The sequence below is a fragment of the Enoplosus armatus genome, chromosome 23 (assembly GCF_043641665.1).
Source record: "Enoplosus armatus isolate fEnoArm2 chromosome 23, fEnoArm2.hap1, whole genome shotgun sequence".
NCBI classification, from domain to species: domain Eukaryota; kingdom Metazoa; phylum Chordata; class Actinopteri; order Centrarchiformes; family Enoplosidae; genus Enoplosus; species Enoplosus armatus.
In genome coordinates this window covers 13,765,328-13,779,838 of record NC_092202.1, presented here as the reverse complement: position 1 = coordinate 13,779,838, position 14,511 = coordinate 13,765,328, and the positions used below count along the sequence as shown (strand labels likewise).

Genomic DNA, 14,511 nt, shown 5'->3' with positions numbered 1-14,511 from the left:
TCTCTGCTTATCTCGGCACTGGCTGTCATGCCGACAGAGCCGTTATTATCGCCCTTCTCCTTGCTTGAGTCTTCCAAGAGCCAAAGGAGCACCTCACTAATCATCCCCTTACTGTCATGTCCACTCATATTCCAGCTAACGCGGCAGCCGACATAACAATGTCAACAGCACACAACAGTCAAAGATAAACTCCATCAACAATTGGCACATAAGGTGGTTTATGAAACAAAAAAAGATAGAAAAGAAGGTGAGGGTGTCACATCTTAATTCAGCACCCATCACTTAATAAGCAAACAAAGACTTGAGCTAACAAGTCTATTAGCCTGTCACCCTGCCTCTGCCCCGTTTGAATCAAGCCTGTGAGGAGTGCTGAATGCTAATTGTACATAAGCTCTACGTTACCAAGCTGAGCTCTGCCAAACACACAAGTCTTAAACACTGCAAAAAATATCCACCGTTATTTATTATTTTATCGTCACGCTTAGTCTTGAAATTGTGATTAACGTGAATGTAACGAGGTGACCAGTGGTGGAAGAAGTGTTCAGATCCTTTACTTAAGTCTCATCAGTAAAATGTAGTAAATCCTGTGACTGATTCTATCTGCGTCGATGTGTAAGCAGCATTCTTAACTACTACTGATATACAAATCTGTTTTTTATATAATAGACTTCTCTACAGTGTTTGCTTTGTTGTGAAATATTGGATCATTTGATCTCTCTGGGCCAAAAACAATCATTCCAATGAAATGTGAAACGTCTCTTAAATGGGCAACTCATGGACATCTGAAACATGACAACAACACACTGATTTTATGTGAAAGAATCTTTGGGTTTTTTTATGAGCTTCTAATATGTGTTTTATGTCAAATATTATCTGTAAGGAAAGTAGTAACTATAGCTGTCAAATACGAGTACAATATTTGCCTCTGTAAATTGTACTTCAGTAAATGCACTTAGTTACTCTCCACCACTGAAGGTGATACAGTGCCCAGAACAGTTTCAACATGAGATACATCAATCCACTAGTACCAGAACTCCAATTATATTGACACAATGGAACGTAGTGACTTGATGAAACCTCACAGCCAGATTTCTTGTAGTAGTATATATTTTGCAGTACATTTAAGTAACAGTTGACAAGAAGTCAGCGTATTTTCAATGTTCAATGCAGCTATTTCACAGATGAGCAATATCTATGCAAACATGTACAATGTAGCTTCAGCACTGCGCAGTAAAGGCATTAGCCACAATCATATTACAATAAATGCATGCTGTCAACCCAGGAAAGAAACACTTAAACCCAATAAAATAAACAACACACTTGTGATAAATCTATTATGCCCTCTCTCCGTACCTTTCTTCCTGAACTCCCTTGCTGCCAGCCACCCAGCGGGTGACCAAATGGCAGGGACATGGGACTTAAATCACCCTTTCTCCTCACCTCACAGCATGCGTGAGCGACGCCTCAGGAGCCGAGGAGCCAATCTCACAGTGAACTCTTGAGTTTTACAATCCAAGGTGTTACTATTAATAAAGTGTGAGCAATAGAACATCAGAGGAGGAGAGGATGTTGAGTGTAGCGCAATCTGTGTGGCCCCGCTGAAGTGAGGTAATGAGGCCTTGTCAAGTAATATTTTGATTCTGATATTTAACTTGTTGGCAGTGATATGTTAACAAGTGTTTCGGTTAATGGACAAAAGCATTTGCTTTTCAGGCGGTGATTCATGAGGCTCTAATGTGATGTGATTAAAGCTGCGCAAGGCGAGATATGTATGTGTGTAAAAACAAACCTCTTATCAGCTTCAATGACAAATTAAGACTCTAGAAGAGTAGAGCGTTCAATTTCCAACAACTGACAACCCGGAGTTTCAGGTAAATGGTCTCCTAAAGAGCTGTAAATGAGTCCACTGGGAGACAGCTGGACTCACCAATGATGTCTGCCACACCAACAAGAGGCATTTTATCAGCTGACATTATACAACTTGAGTAATGCTCCTCAAACCCTTGTAGAAGGAACAGTAGTCTGTCATTGCCACTTAAAACGGCAGAATTGCAAAGTTGCCCGTGCAGCTTTAACACCAGCTAATCCACCTACCAATACCTCCAGCTACACCACTCACTCCAGCCATACACACCTTGGCAGCCACTAAAAAAAACGTTTCACTTACGATCGTTGCAGAATGAACCTCCATAGGACGTCATGGTGCAGTCGCAGGTGAAGCCCTCCCACTGCTGGAGACACACCCCCTGATGGTAGCAGGATTCCTCCGTACAGGTGGTACTGGGTCCTGAGGGCATAACCAAAGGCATAGTTCAACGTGTCTAATGAAGCAGCGTGTTATAGTATTCATAGCATTTTCAGCTGACCCAGAAACAAAACCCCCCGTGCAGCTCTGCTGGCAGTCCACTTCCTGAGGCAATGGCAGCTCAAGACGCTTTAAAAGGCTGTATTTAGAAATATATATTTACATTTAAGCGCCTGCTGTCAAGTCAAAGGTTTTCTACTACTAGTACTCTGAATCCCCATGGAATCAACACCTTCTGCAGCCTTCAGCACAGTGTGGTGGTGAAGAGTGGTTGGTGAAAAAGCGTTGAGCATTGGCAACATAAATATTAGGAGTTGTTGAGCCAAACCAGGGCTAAAAAACATTAAACATGGATTCACAATTGTCAGCTGTTGAGACTCCAATGGGAATCTTGTGCTGCTCTGTTTCTGTAGGAAGGTAGGCAACTGTTTGTTAACCAATTAGCCATATGAACGTCATCAAGGCTCTTAAGACAAATCTGTCTTAAAGCAACAGTCAGGTGCCTATGTGGACACTGAAACAAGTTTTCCTTGTTATAACCATTCCCCCTGTTCATACTGGCCATTGAAACATCCCTCCCTAACACGCTTCCGATGTAAATGATGGGGAACAGAGTCCAACGAGTAATTGTTTTGCACAAAAATGTGTTCAAGGGTTCATCTGAAGCTCATGTGAGACTTCAGCAGTACAAGTTAAACAAATCAAGTGGATGTTTTACAAAGTTAGTTACCCTCGTCTTGTTACAGTCCCTCCACTGCTGCTCCACAGGGAAAAACGACGAGGGGACTTTATGCTAAAATGATTGTAACTTAAGAAGACATTCACTTGATTTGTCTAACAGCCTCAGATACAGCTTCAGATACACTTCTGAATACATTTTTGCAAGAAAACGACTTTTGTGGATTTTGTCCCCCATCACTTACATTGAAAGTGTACTGGGAAGGGACATTTTAATGGCCAGTACGCACAGGAGGAATGGCAGACTTGAAGAATCGGGAACCTATCCTTTAACTTTGCCTATGTTGTTAAAGCATTGTTTACTCGCGTGGAAGCCTAAAATACAACATAAAGCGCATACCTTTTAATACTTGTGTTAAAATACTCAGTGACTGCAACCAAATACCGTTGATGCTCCTCGACTGACTAAGTGATTTGATTAATGTTGCTTAGGAATGTATTCAGATTAAAATTGACATTAATTCAAGGTTGAAACCTGGTGTAATTGCCAGACTAGGGGCACAATCGCACTGCAAATTAGTATTGGTGGAGTCAGCTTATGTTTAGCCTCTCCAGTAGGCTATATCTGTGTGTGTGTGTGTATTTTTCAGGGGAGTGTGTGTATGTGTGTGGGGGGGGGGTCCTCTCCTGTTGTTCCCTCCCACTGTCATGAAGACATTGAAATTGTCAATTAAAAACTCCACCGTTGTAATTTCTCAGTGGAATTCCAGGCAACTAATGAGATAATAATGTGTAATAATGTGACAGACTGCTTTGAAAACTCATAGTTCCAATTCAAATTATACATACTACATACAGACCCGACAGGCAGTGTCATATAAACAGACATGATATGGAAAATAATTGGCCAAGTGTGTGCCTTTGTTGCCTCTGCTTTATTAGAAGCTAATATGACTGATGGGGATGAATGGAGATCATCATTTGTTTTCTTCCCAACGAAACCTGATTGTTCTCAAAATTGGATGGGAAAACGAGTGATAGATATAAGATTAGGATGCAGATCAAGTGCCAGGCGGGAGGATTGTACTAAAAATAAGTACGTGTGGTGGCTGTCGCGTTGGTTTTGCTGGGGATTCTCATTAAAATCTCAATTAAACACAAACATTTCCAAAGGACCCATGGTTCAGTGCCAGACTAATTTGTTTCCGCATAGATAAACAGACATCTCACTGTGCCATTTACAAATGGCCCAATTAAAAAGCGCCCCCCCCCCCACCAAAACCCGCAGAAAATGAGAAATAAAAAATAAATTAACCACAGATCTATGACAGCTTTTACTTTCTCCTCCAAAGTGTCCACTTAGGTTCAATGTCATTTCCTTTCTATAAGCTTGTTCTGTCAGTAGTTCCTAACCACGCTAATTGCCCCATTAATTACTCACTAATAAAAGGTTCCCTTGAGGAGCTAATTAAGCATATTGTCATAATTAATAACCAAGTCATGTAATCGCTCTTGCGTCAACTATTGATCGACCAAACACTACCTCTGTTGGGCCGCCTGAGAACCCGTTATTAGGTGCCTTGTGTTTGTTGGAGCATTAAACTCCGTCTGCTGCGTTTGCTCCAAATGTTCTGGAAGGATCCGGAAGTATACGGAGCCAATTTAAGCCCAAAGTCAGTGTAAAAACAAGTGAAACGCAGACAGCTCCACTCCCTCACTGCTGTCACCTGTGTCTTCAATTCACAGCTGGGTTACAACTGAAACATCTGCTCATGTGTGAGCAGTGCGGAGTACAGTACAGAGTGCTACACTGCGCGTCCAGCTGAGCTCTCCGTTCACAATTAAGTCGATGTTCAAACTAAACTTTTCTGAGCAGTTTTCAAGATGCTATTTCTGACAGAATCTTCAAATTATTTTGTGTTTTTTTTTATCTTTTATTAATCTTGGAAAGCAATTGAAACTCTGCCACCGCTCCTACTTTTGCAATTACTAATGCCACTATGTATTATTTTGGCCGCACAGATGTTGTCCACAGCCTTGTTTCCTTGAGCCACAGTGAGTCAGCAACACTGTTTTTGTACCTCAACTTCTCTCTGTCTCGGTCTCCTTCCCTTTCCCCCCCTTGTCTTGCTCTTTGTTGCTGTGATTCGCTGAGTCAGTAGAGAGGTACAAGAGCGAGCTCATTGTTCTGCCCTTTGTTTGGCCTTAAGTCCAGAGAGACTGGACCAGCAGCCACCTCTGACCACTCTGTATCCCCAGTCCAGGAGCTCACAATGACCTCAGAACCAAGTCAGTTCATTACTCTTGCTATTGCTCTTTGTAGCCCAGGAAATATCAGAGACCGGATCTGAACTGTTGTTGCTGGAGAAGATTAATCAACAGTAGAGAGCTAAAGATATAATTTTCTGAATTTGATTGTAGCAGATTAGATAAGTAGTCAAAATTGCTTCTGATGTATTCTTGTAATATCAACAATTGAATACACGGATTTGCAACAGCCTCAGGACTAGGTGCACTATTATTTGTCAAAAAGGCCCACCCTTCCAAAACTGGTCAATTACAACTGCTCAGCTCCTTGACACATCCAATCATCAACTTGTATTAGCATCCATTTCAGGTGCCTGCGGGAGTCAATAGGATAGCTCAATGCAGTTTTAAACTGTGTTTGGAGCAAAGTAATTGTGGTGTATAACTGTAGGCAGGTAATAAGGCTGGCTGGCAGAAGTAGCAGCATTAGGGATAGAGGGAAAAAAAAAAAAAAGAAAAGAAAAAGAAGCTGGATCAGTGCCACATCGAGTTGGCCAGTGCGGCCCTCAGGGAAATCAAGTCTGTGCTCTCCGACACTCAGCATGCCATTGAGACGTGGTGGCCGGGGGGGGGGGTGGGGGGGAGTAAAGGGTGGAGTATGTGGAAGGCAGAAATGCTAGAGTCAAAATCCACCGTTATACTCAGGATTAACTACCTGACACAGGAGCCCATGCAGCCTGAGACATGGTGGCGAGCTGCGCACACAGCAGAGGTAAAAACCAAACAAATGCAAGATTGATGAGGCAAAAGCCAATGAGGGCGGGGTGTCGCTGAGATTAGCCACACTGACAACAACATTAGAGGAGAGAGATACCTCCCTCATGCAGGTTTTATGGGGCAATAGAGAGGATATACGGAGGACAGGGGCTTAGATTGCAAAGGCGGCCCAGAGCTGTGAGAATTTGGTCGGGGGTTACTGGTGTATATCAGGGAATAACTGCATACAAATGCACCAAATTGCAGTACCGGCAACTCTGAATGACACTGAAATGAAATTGCACAGAAAACAGATTCCTGACTTGATTCTCTGTGAGAAATGATTGTCACTAATAACAAGAACACTGGATTATACACTGGATGACAACACAAACACTGGAAATCAATGCCATTTGATTTCCTCTGTTGATTCTCGGGAGAGATAATTGCTATTTATCCCTACCTTTGAACATGAGATGGATGTCATCTCTAATTATGGAAATATACCTTTAAAAAGGATTACAACTAAGTACAACACACATTGGGTATTAGGCGAAGTACTGTTACTTTTGGAACATGACTTCGGCTGTTGACTACAGCTGCTTCCCCCACTCACCATCGCAGCCTCGTTCCACCTGACCCACCCTGTGGAGGGCATCTGCGATCAGGTCAGGGAGTCTCCCATTCAGGTCCACGGAGGCCAGGCAGCCCTGGTACCCGTCCCGGGACGCAATCAGCTTGGGCAGATTGCTGTACATGTTCTTGATCACGCCACCGATGTACAGCTCCCCTGCAAACCACACACACACACACACACACACAAGAAAGAAAGAAAATGAAAGACTCTATATCTCTCCCAGTCTACCATAAATTCAGCATTCATCACTTGCGTAACACACTGAAACGTGAAAATAACCTGTGACATTTTTTTATACAAAGCACATTCTGTAGAAAGATAGAGAATGAAATGTAATTCTTTAAAGATTAACAACAACAGCATTGATACACATATAAAAACAACCCAGTGATAAGATAATGAATGATGTCAGGGTACGGAAGCAGAAACGGGAACATCTGCGGAGGTGTCGCCGGAATTCTGCGGGCTGCAACTTCCGTGTGGGCCTGCTCATTAGCTCATGTAAGGTTGACACATTTCTAATACACTCAAATCACAGCTGCAATATATAAATATATATATATACACATTTTTTTTTTTTTTTTTGCAGGGTTTGTGCTGTTTGCACACCGTGCAAGGCAGTGTGAAAAGGAGCTTAATTAGAAGAAAGTAGAGAACTGAATTCACTATGGCTGCTTTTTATGATTTAGTCAACTTTTAGAAGCATTTTACGCATCATTTCCATTTTGTGATTGGCTCTTGAATAATTTGCTCAATATAAAATGCCTCCAGCAAGTCATGTGTAGGTACATGGGGTTCTTGTGCATCACAGATGGTGCCTTTAGAGTGCAGCTTGTTGCTGATCCACTGTGAAGGTGTGTAATGCCAGGATGCAGGTAGCAGACAGTAAACATTACAGTCACCCAGAGACAGACAATTGATATTTTAAAGCCAAGCTGTGTGGATTTTGGGGGAGGTGTGCTCCTGAGAGACGCGCCCTGACAAAATGTCTGTCACTGCAGACTTGCTAAGGACATGTTTCAATGATTAGAAATAGCTTTCGGTTGACATGGACACGTAGATTGTACGGCATCAAGCCTTGACGCAGAGGAAATGAAATTCGATGCTTAGAAAGATTTATTCTGTGAGCGTGTCAATATACTGTACTCTTCTGGGAGGAGAACAGAATATACACAGCAGCACTTTCTCATGAAGGAAGCAGGATTTGTGAATCCTCGGCGAGACGATAAAGCTGAGCTTTGGGATATCTCCGCGCTCAAGCACAATTAAGGTCTCTTTACATTATAACATAAAAGGAAATATCCATCCACTTTTAAGCCCAATTATTTTCTCTATCTTCCTCCCTTTCCCCTCTCTCTCAGCCCTCTGTTCCGTGGAGTTGTGAGGGAAATGCCAAGTAAAATTATGAAAAACACAAAGAGGCCTTTGATGTGGTGCATATGAATAAACACCGTTTGAAATGCTTCAGGCATTTCGCTTCATCAACACTCCTACTTTACCCTTTATCTTTAAGTAGGCATAAAAAAGAACAGCCAGCAAAACCTTTCACACAGGGGCAAGATCCTGCTGCAGAGATAAGGACCATCAGAAAGAAAAACTTCCCACTCGCAAAAACAAAGAAATGATATTTTCACTGCTGAAAAACCGGCACTTTCAACGTTAGCAGTCTGAGAAGCAGCGAGCCACCGGGTCAATTATATGTGGACTTGTGTAATGGAACGAGTCAATGATGTTTGCCAACTTCTCTCCAGAATTAATAAGTACTTGACACTTCATATTTCCCAGCTGGGGCTCCCGGGGCACTATAATCAATATAACGAATTCATTAGCTGTCCGACTGAGTGATGCCCTGAAATCGCGGCCGTGAGAACCATTTAGCAAATGTGAAATTATCGGTATGGAGTTAATCTCAAAAGAACAAACAGTGCATTTCCTGCACCAGTCAACAGCACGTCTGAGATTCCACCGGCTGACTGCATAACGGGAGCAGACAAACAAAGAGGGAGGGCTGCGCCATATGCACTGTAAAAATTAGTCATGCAAGTTTTGTTTTTTTTGTGAAGACTAGAGAAGATGAATAAATATGCCACTCACATACACGCACCCACTCAGAGAACTGGGCTCTCATTGTGTTAAGTTTGCAGTTGAATGTTTTAATTTGAATTACAGATTTCTTTGGGTAAAGTTTTGACTTCCCTGTTCAGTTGGGCTGTGAGCGGGTTTGTATCCGCAGCATGCATTACAGCTCATCTACCTCGCTGTTTTAACGCGACGTGGCTGCAGTGTCGCTGGGGAGGTTCACTGCGGAGCTTCCACTTCACCTAAAAGCTGCTAGCAGCCAAGTCAGCGCGTGAGGAATTCACAGTGGTCATACCTAGCAAAGATCCAGGTGGCGCTACGAGCATAATTTCATGCAACTGAGTGAACACAAACTTTTAACTATTTTTTTCGTTCTTTTCCATTTACACTGTAGAACAATTTTCAAAGCATTAAGCTCTGTCTGTGCATTTACCATTTTTACATATGCTGACAGAAAATCCATGTGACATGCTGACTCATCTATAAGCCGCTGTGCACTTGTTGTTACACAGTGACGGTGTTTGTGAAGCATTCTACAAAAGCCAGGAAAAGAACTTTTGAGTGTTGAACTGTGATATGATCCTGTGGCTTGATATTTTGTGAGTGATACTTAGTGATCGGGATAACATTGATATTTCAATGTGTTTTTCCGTACGACTTGATCTGGCTTACAGTATTTTTTGGGACTGATCTAGAGTGGGCAGGTTAAAAACGATGAGTAGCCATTTTCCTCCCAGCCAGAAACTGGGTCCTGGTCTGGCTCTGCTGTCGCAGCAGTGATGAATGCCCGTGCGGCGGAGAAGCTCAGAGCGATCCACAAGACGGGACCAATTACAGCGTCCCAGACGTCGCCAGAGACCACCACCTCCACATCTCTGCGGTTACTATAATGACCTCTCTGGGGCTGATGAGAGGAGTCGGGATGCCGCGGTACGGGGGCCCGTCAGAGGCGCTCCAGGGCCCCCGTACCACGGCACACTGGCTTCACATTTACACTAGACAATCAGGGTTTTCAGAGAGGTTTCAAAGTGAAACATAGATCTCTGCGATGATGGTTTCATTTGTTTTCCACGATGTGAGAACTCCATACAGTATATCCAGTTTTCAGAGAGAGAGATGACCTCAGGACCCCCTGATCTGCCATTCCCACCTTTGTTCTTTGATTTCTAGCAAACAGGAGCGCTGACTGAAAAAAAAAACATCAGTAATTTTCTTGATACCTTACAAGTTTACTTTCTTAGAAGTGCAATGTGTTAAATCCCTTGGCTGTGTTATATATATTACTTGGTCAGGAAAAAAAAAACTAGCCACTATCAGACAAGAGAAAACCTCACAGCTCCAATTTCACTGCTTTTATTATCTTTGAGTTATCTGCAAGGGGTATGAAATTCATGGGTGTAAGACCCATGACACCCATCTTAACATCCAAATAGTGTTTAATGTCTGAAGAGCTCCAGCTTCTGTAGAGAAAGTAATGGGGTTTTGCTCTTTCCTATCATGGAAAAGTTTACTTTTTTTTTTTTTGGAGATATGGAGTTTAAATCCAATAGCAGTGTTAAGCTATTCATTTTATTTGGTCAGTACACCTTGTCAACTCAAGACAAGCCCTGTATTTCATCCCTGCCTGTAATTGGCTCCCAAGTGAAGTGATGGCATTGCCCATATGTAGCAACTCTGTGAAATACATTATTTATATCCATCATTAAGAGAAGTTTGATAGTGAGAACAGGCAATGAATGCACAATGCCGGGTCTCATCTCGAAAAACAATAATCAGCTCCCTCCTGCCAATTCCCTGGTGAGCACAAAGCCGGCCATTAACTTTCATTAAATGCTCTATTAAGAATCTCTGCCTCCCTCTCTCACTCTCACTCTCTCCTCTCCCTGTTGCTTGTGTTGCGTCGCTCTCGTGCTGGCTCTAATTGACAGAGATTGAATGATTGCTGATGAGAAACCCAAAAACTCGTGCAAACGCGCACGCGCACACACACACACACACACACACACACACACACACACACACACGCTGTGGGCTGTGCAAACGAAGAACTGTCAGGCAGTGGTGGTGTGTGTTGCAGGCAGGGTTGGGACAATGGCAGCCAGCAGGAAGATTGTGTGATTGCTAATTACAGAGGCGCTCCGATCTGCACAAGACGCCAAAGCAAGACGACTGGTATAGAGAATAAATGTTGACACTGCGTGCGCGTTAATTGCTGATTCTAAATCATAAGTTGTATAATTATGTTGTGTCTCCGTGTTTTGGATGCGTGTATCTGGAAACAAATGGTATAGCAGGAGATGTTTTGAATTCTGTGAAGGGGAAAAAAAAAAATAAAAGCCTGTAGGCAACTAAAGCTGTAATTATTTGATACTGTAGTGACATGTTTTTCACTAGCAGGTGCAAGCTCGCTCGCTCTCTCTCTCTCTCTCTCTCTCGGCTCTATTGTAAGCACAGGTGGTGTAATACATTTTCAAAGTGTCTTTCTCTATCACTCTCAATGTAGGCAGCCAAGTGAAGGAGAACAATCTGTAAACAGAGTAATTGGAAACAATGAGTGAAAACGCAACATTAAACGACCAAAATGAGATCAAATTTAGCGTGTCTGCATACATTTTGCATACCGTCACCACAATGAAGGTTCTGTCATATATCACAAATTGTTGCTTATGGCTAACAATGTTTAGGCAAGGGTGAATCAGCCAGTCGAACGCAGCTATTACAGTAATAATGTTACTATTATGAAGTAACATAATTACAGTAGCGTTATGAAGCACGACTGAGCTACTAATGATTGTGTTTGTGCAAAATAATTACTGCCTTTGCATAGCGGCATGTTGTGTGACATCATTACATGCCTAAAATGGCCCATTACGATTAAGCCTTCAAAATGCACACGGACATTTTAACACACAACCCGAGCAAGAGCGATCAAGACAGAGAGAACGAAACTGAGTTGGCTATTGATTAGCAATCAGCTCATTATTGTTTCTTGAGCGAGGCAACAAACTCGTCTGTCGAGCCTTAAATACTTTCTGCAGCTGCTTGACAATAACATCATGCATTTTCCATAACAGCCACATGTTGAGCATTTACAGTTTGAGTCGCAAAAGGTTATTAGTGAATCAAAATTGTATATATGGACACCGAAAATGCAAATAGCCCGCTCTTTTCCAGTGGAATCCAACTGACTGTAGAAACGGTGGACATGGTGTTTGCTATGGCTCCAGGAATAGACTGTATATAAGGATGGATGACGACGCTGCCATCTTGCGCTGGAGACACCGTTTGGAGCCAGAGTCTGCTCAGTCGTGATCGGGGGGGTGGGGTGGGGGGGGGGGTGGAGCCGTGGTATTGAGGTCCCGCCCATATGCCGACCCCACCCAATCGCGAGCACACCACAGTCAATCTCAGCTGTCAATCATGACGGCTCACCCACCTTTTTACAGCATCAAATAATTAATTAAAATCAAACACATCAGAAAAATGAACACTTGAACAAACATCAGCGTGATAAGAAATGCCGTCCACCTTTATATACAGCCTATGGGTCCAGGGCCTCATGTTTCCAGGGACTGAATAATATCTCAATTAACATTAACGTCATAACCAGAATTTACTGGTATTTACTCACGAGCACCGTCATTCTTGCTTTTATGTGATGTATTGCCAATACTTTGTTTATCTAGTGATCAAGAACAGCATTATTATTTGATTTGTTCATGTCCATCAATTCAATGGTATGTCTGAGCGGCTGCACATGCAGTTAACAAACCCCTTGATGCCTTTACAGCATATCTCAAGTCTCATAGCTGCTCTATAATCATTTACAGCGTACTGTAGCCTGGCGCATTAAAATTACACAAGGTGCAACTAACCCCGTAATTTCTCCCCAGGGATGTAAATCCACATTAGGAGAAGAAGAAAAATACAAATACCTAAATTTGTAATTTCTAAAACAAACAAAACAAAAAAAAAAGCTAAACATGTAACATGTTTAGACACTACCAGGTTGTGCGCGAGTCCCTGAGAGGGCTCTGAACATGTGCCAGTGCATGCATCCATTCTCTCTTGGTGTCACTCCGCCTCGGCTGCGCTCTCCCCCTTTCTATTTGCTCGGTCACTATCTTTTACTTTCCATTTCACCCCCCCCCCCCCCCCTATTTGTTTTTATCTCCCTGCCCTTTCATTTTCCACCACTGCTTTGCGCTCACCGTATCCTCACCTTGTCTTTCTCCCCTACCTGTCCCTCTCTCTTTGCTTTACTGGATTCTATCCTAAATGATATCTGGCGCAAATGACATGTTCAGGTCACTTGTTCCGGCCTGCTACGTGTTTTACGGGCGTACTTTTCATTGCACCAGTTAAAGCTGGAAGAAGTTGAATGTGCGAAGACTGCACTTTCGAATTGACGTCTTCAGGTGACACCTCTCAGAGTTGGTCCTCTGAAGCTGAAGTAGTGACCGACTGTGAGCTCACAGAATTCCTGTTTCAGATATTACATCTAAATCAGTGAGGAGAGTCCAGCTGTGAATAAGGCAATGTGCCCATATCCTGCAGTAAAGTCCACTGCTGTCACAGTGTGCGCGCAGTTATTGTATTATTCACTGTCCGTGGAACAGCTCTGTGATTTCACTCCACTCACTCTGCTGTCCAACATAAGAGGAGGCTTGTTCATTCTTAGAAATCAAATATCTAAGTCTATAAAAAAAGATCTGCGTTAAGGTGGATTTTCCCTTTGAGTTTACCCCAAAAATATTATTTTTTTTTAGGAATCCCACTGTTTTACGTTCTCTGTTATGACTAGAAGTGGAACTTCATGATGGACTCCGCCATGGTGGTTGAAAGAGAAATCCTGCCCTGTGGAAAATAAACGTGCACCCACAACAACATGCCATTCGTCGGGGGGTGGCGGGGCAAATGGGGCTCCAGGGATTTATGACGTGGGATCAAGCCCCAATCTCTCATTTCCATTATTATTTTGTGTCATTTTAGAAAAAACCACAAAAACAAAACAGTAATTGGAAGGACAACTTCAAAGGTTCTATTGTAGGAACGGAAACAGCAGGTGACTGATGCCACCTACGGCCTTTCTGATGTTAGACAATCTGAGCCATGGTAATGGCTGTGACCCAGCAATTCATCACCCAGACATCACACACACACACACACACACACACAAAAGGCGGCGCACAAGTAAAAAGATTTTCTGGTCTAATAACACCTACACAATGACATGACTGGTGTCTGACTTTCTTGACGTGCTGGGCGCTCCGGTGAGAAAAAAAAAAGGGATTATTGTATGATCGGACGACACACGGATGCTGTTGCCATGGTTTGTGACTCATTATTGAAGCTGGGTCCATGTATGGTCCGTGTGCCCTGCGTCCAAAGCTGTGTCCGACTTGTTTGATAACAGCAGAGTGGGCAGATTGCTTGAGTCAGATGTTGAGTGTTTTGAGCAGTGCATCATGCAAGGAGGGACCAGAATCAGCTGCACGTGTCCACTGCACTGCTAACCCGAGGATATCTATGTGAGTGAAAGAATTTCGACTTTCAACGACTTCTATCGACATTTTTTCGTCCTCACCGATATGATTTTAAGCATGGGAGTTTAGACAGTTATCCTGAGATAGTATAAGGGGAGACAATAATGCTCTTGTTGTTACAATTTAATGAAGTCTATGTGTGTATGGGGTTTCTTGTATTTTGCATTTCCCTACGTACACATATGGACAGCTGCTTTATGTTAGATTGCTCTAATTATAAATTGTACAAGCTGCTAGCTAATTCAACATCTACTCATATGTCA

General features: G+C 42.8%; 1 protein-coding gene across 2 annotated transcripts in view; it reads right to left on the bottom strand.

The window, feature by feature from the left end:
• Positions 1-14,511, bottom strand: part of nrxn2b (neurexin 2b) — a 506,666-nt gene that overhangs the window by 245,760 nt on the left and 246,395 nt on the right. For both annotated transcript variants that reach the window (XM_070929958.1, XM_070929959.1), the window contains exons 15-16: positions 6,603-6,776; positions 2,168-2,287 (exon numbers count right to left, since the gene is read on the bottom strand). In XM_070929958.1, coding sequence (XP_070786059.1) covers positions 2,168-2,287; positions 6,603-6,776 — 294 coding nt within the window. The remainder of the gene's footprint in view (positions 1-2,167; positions 2,288-6,602; positions 6,777-14,511) is intronic.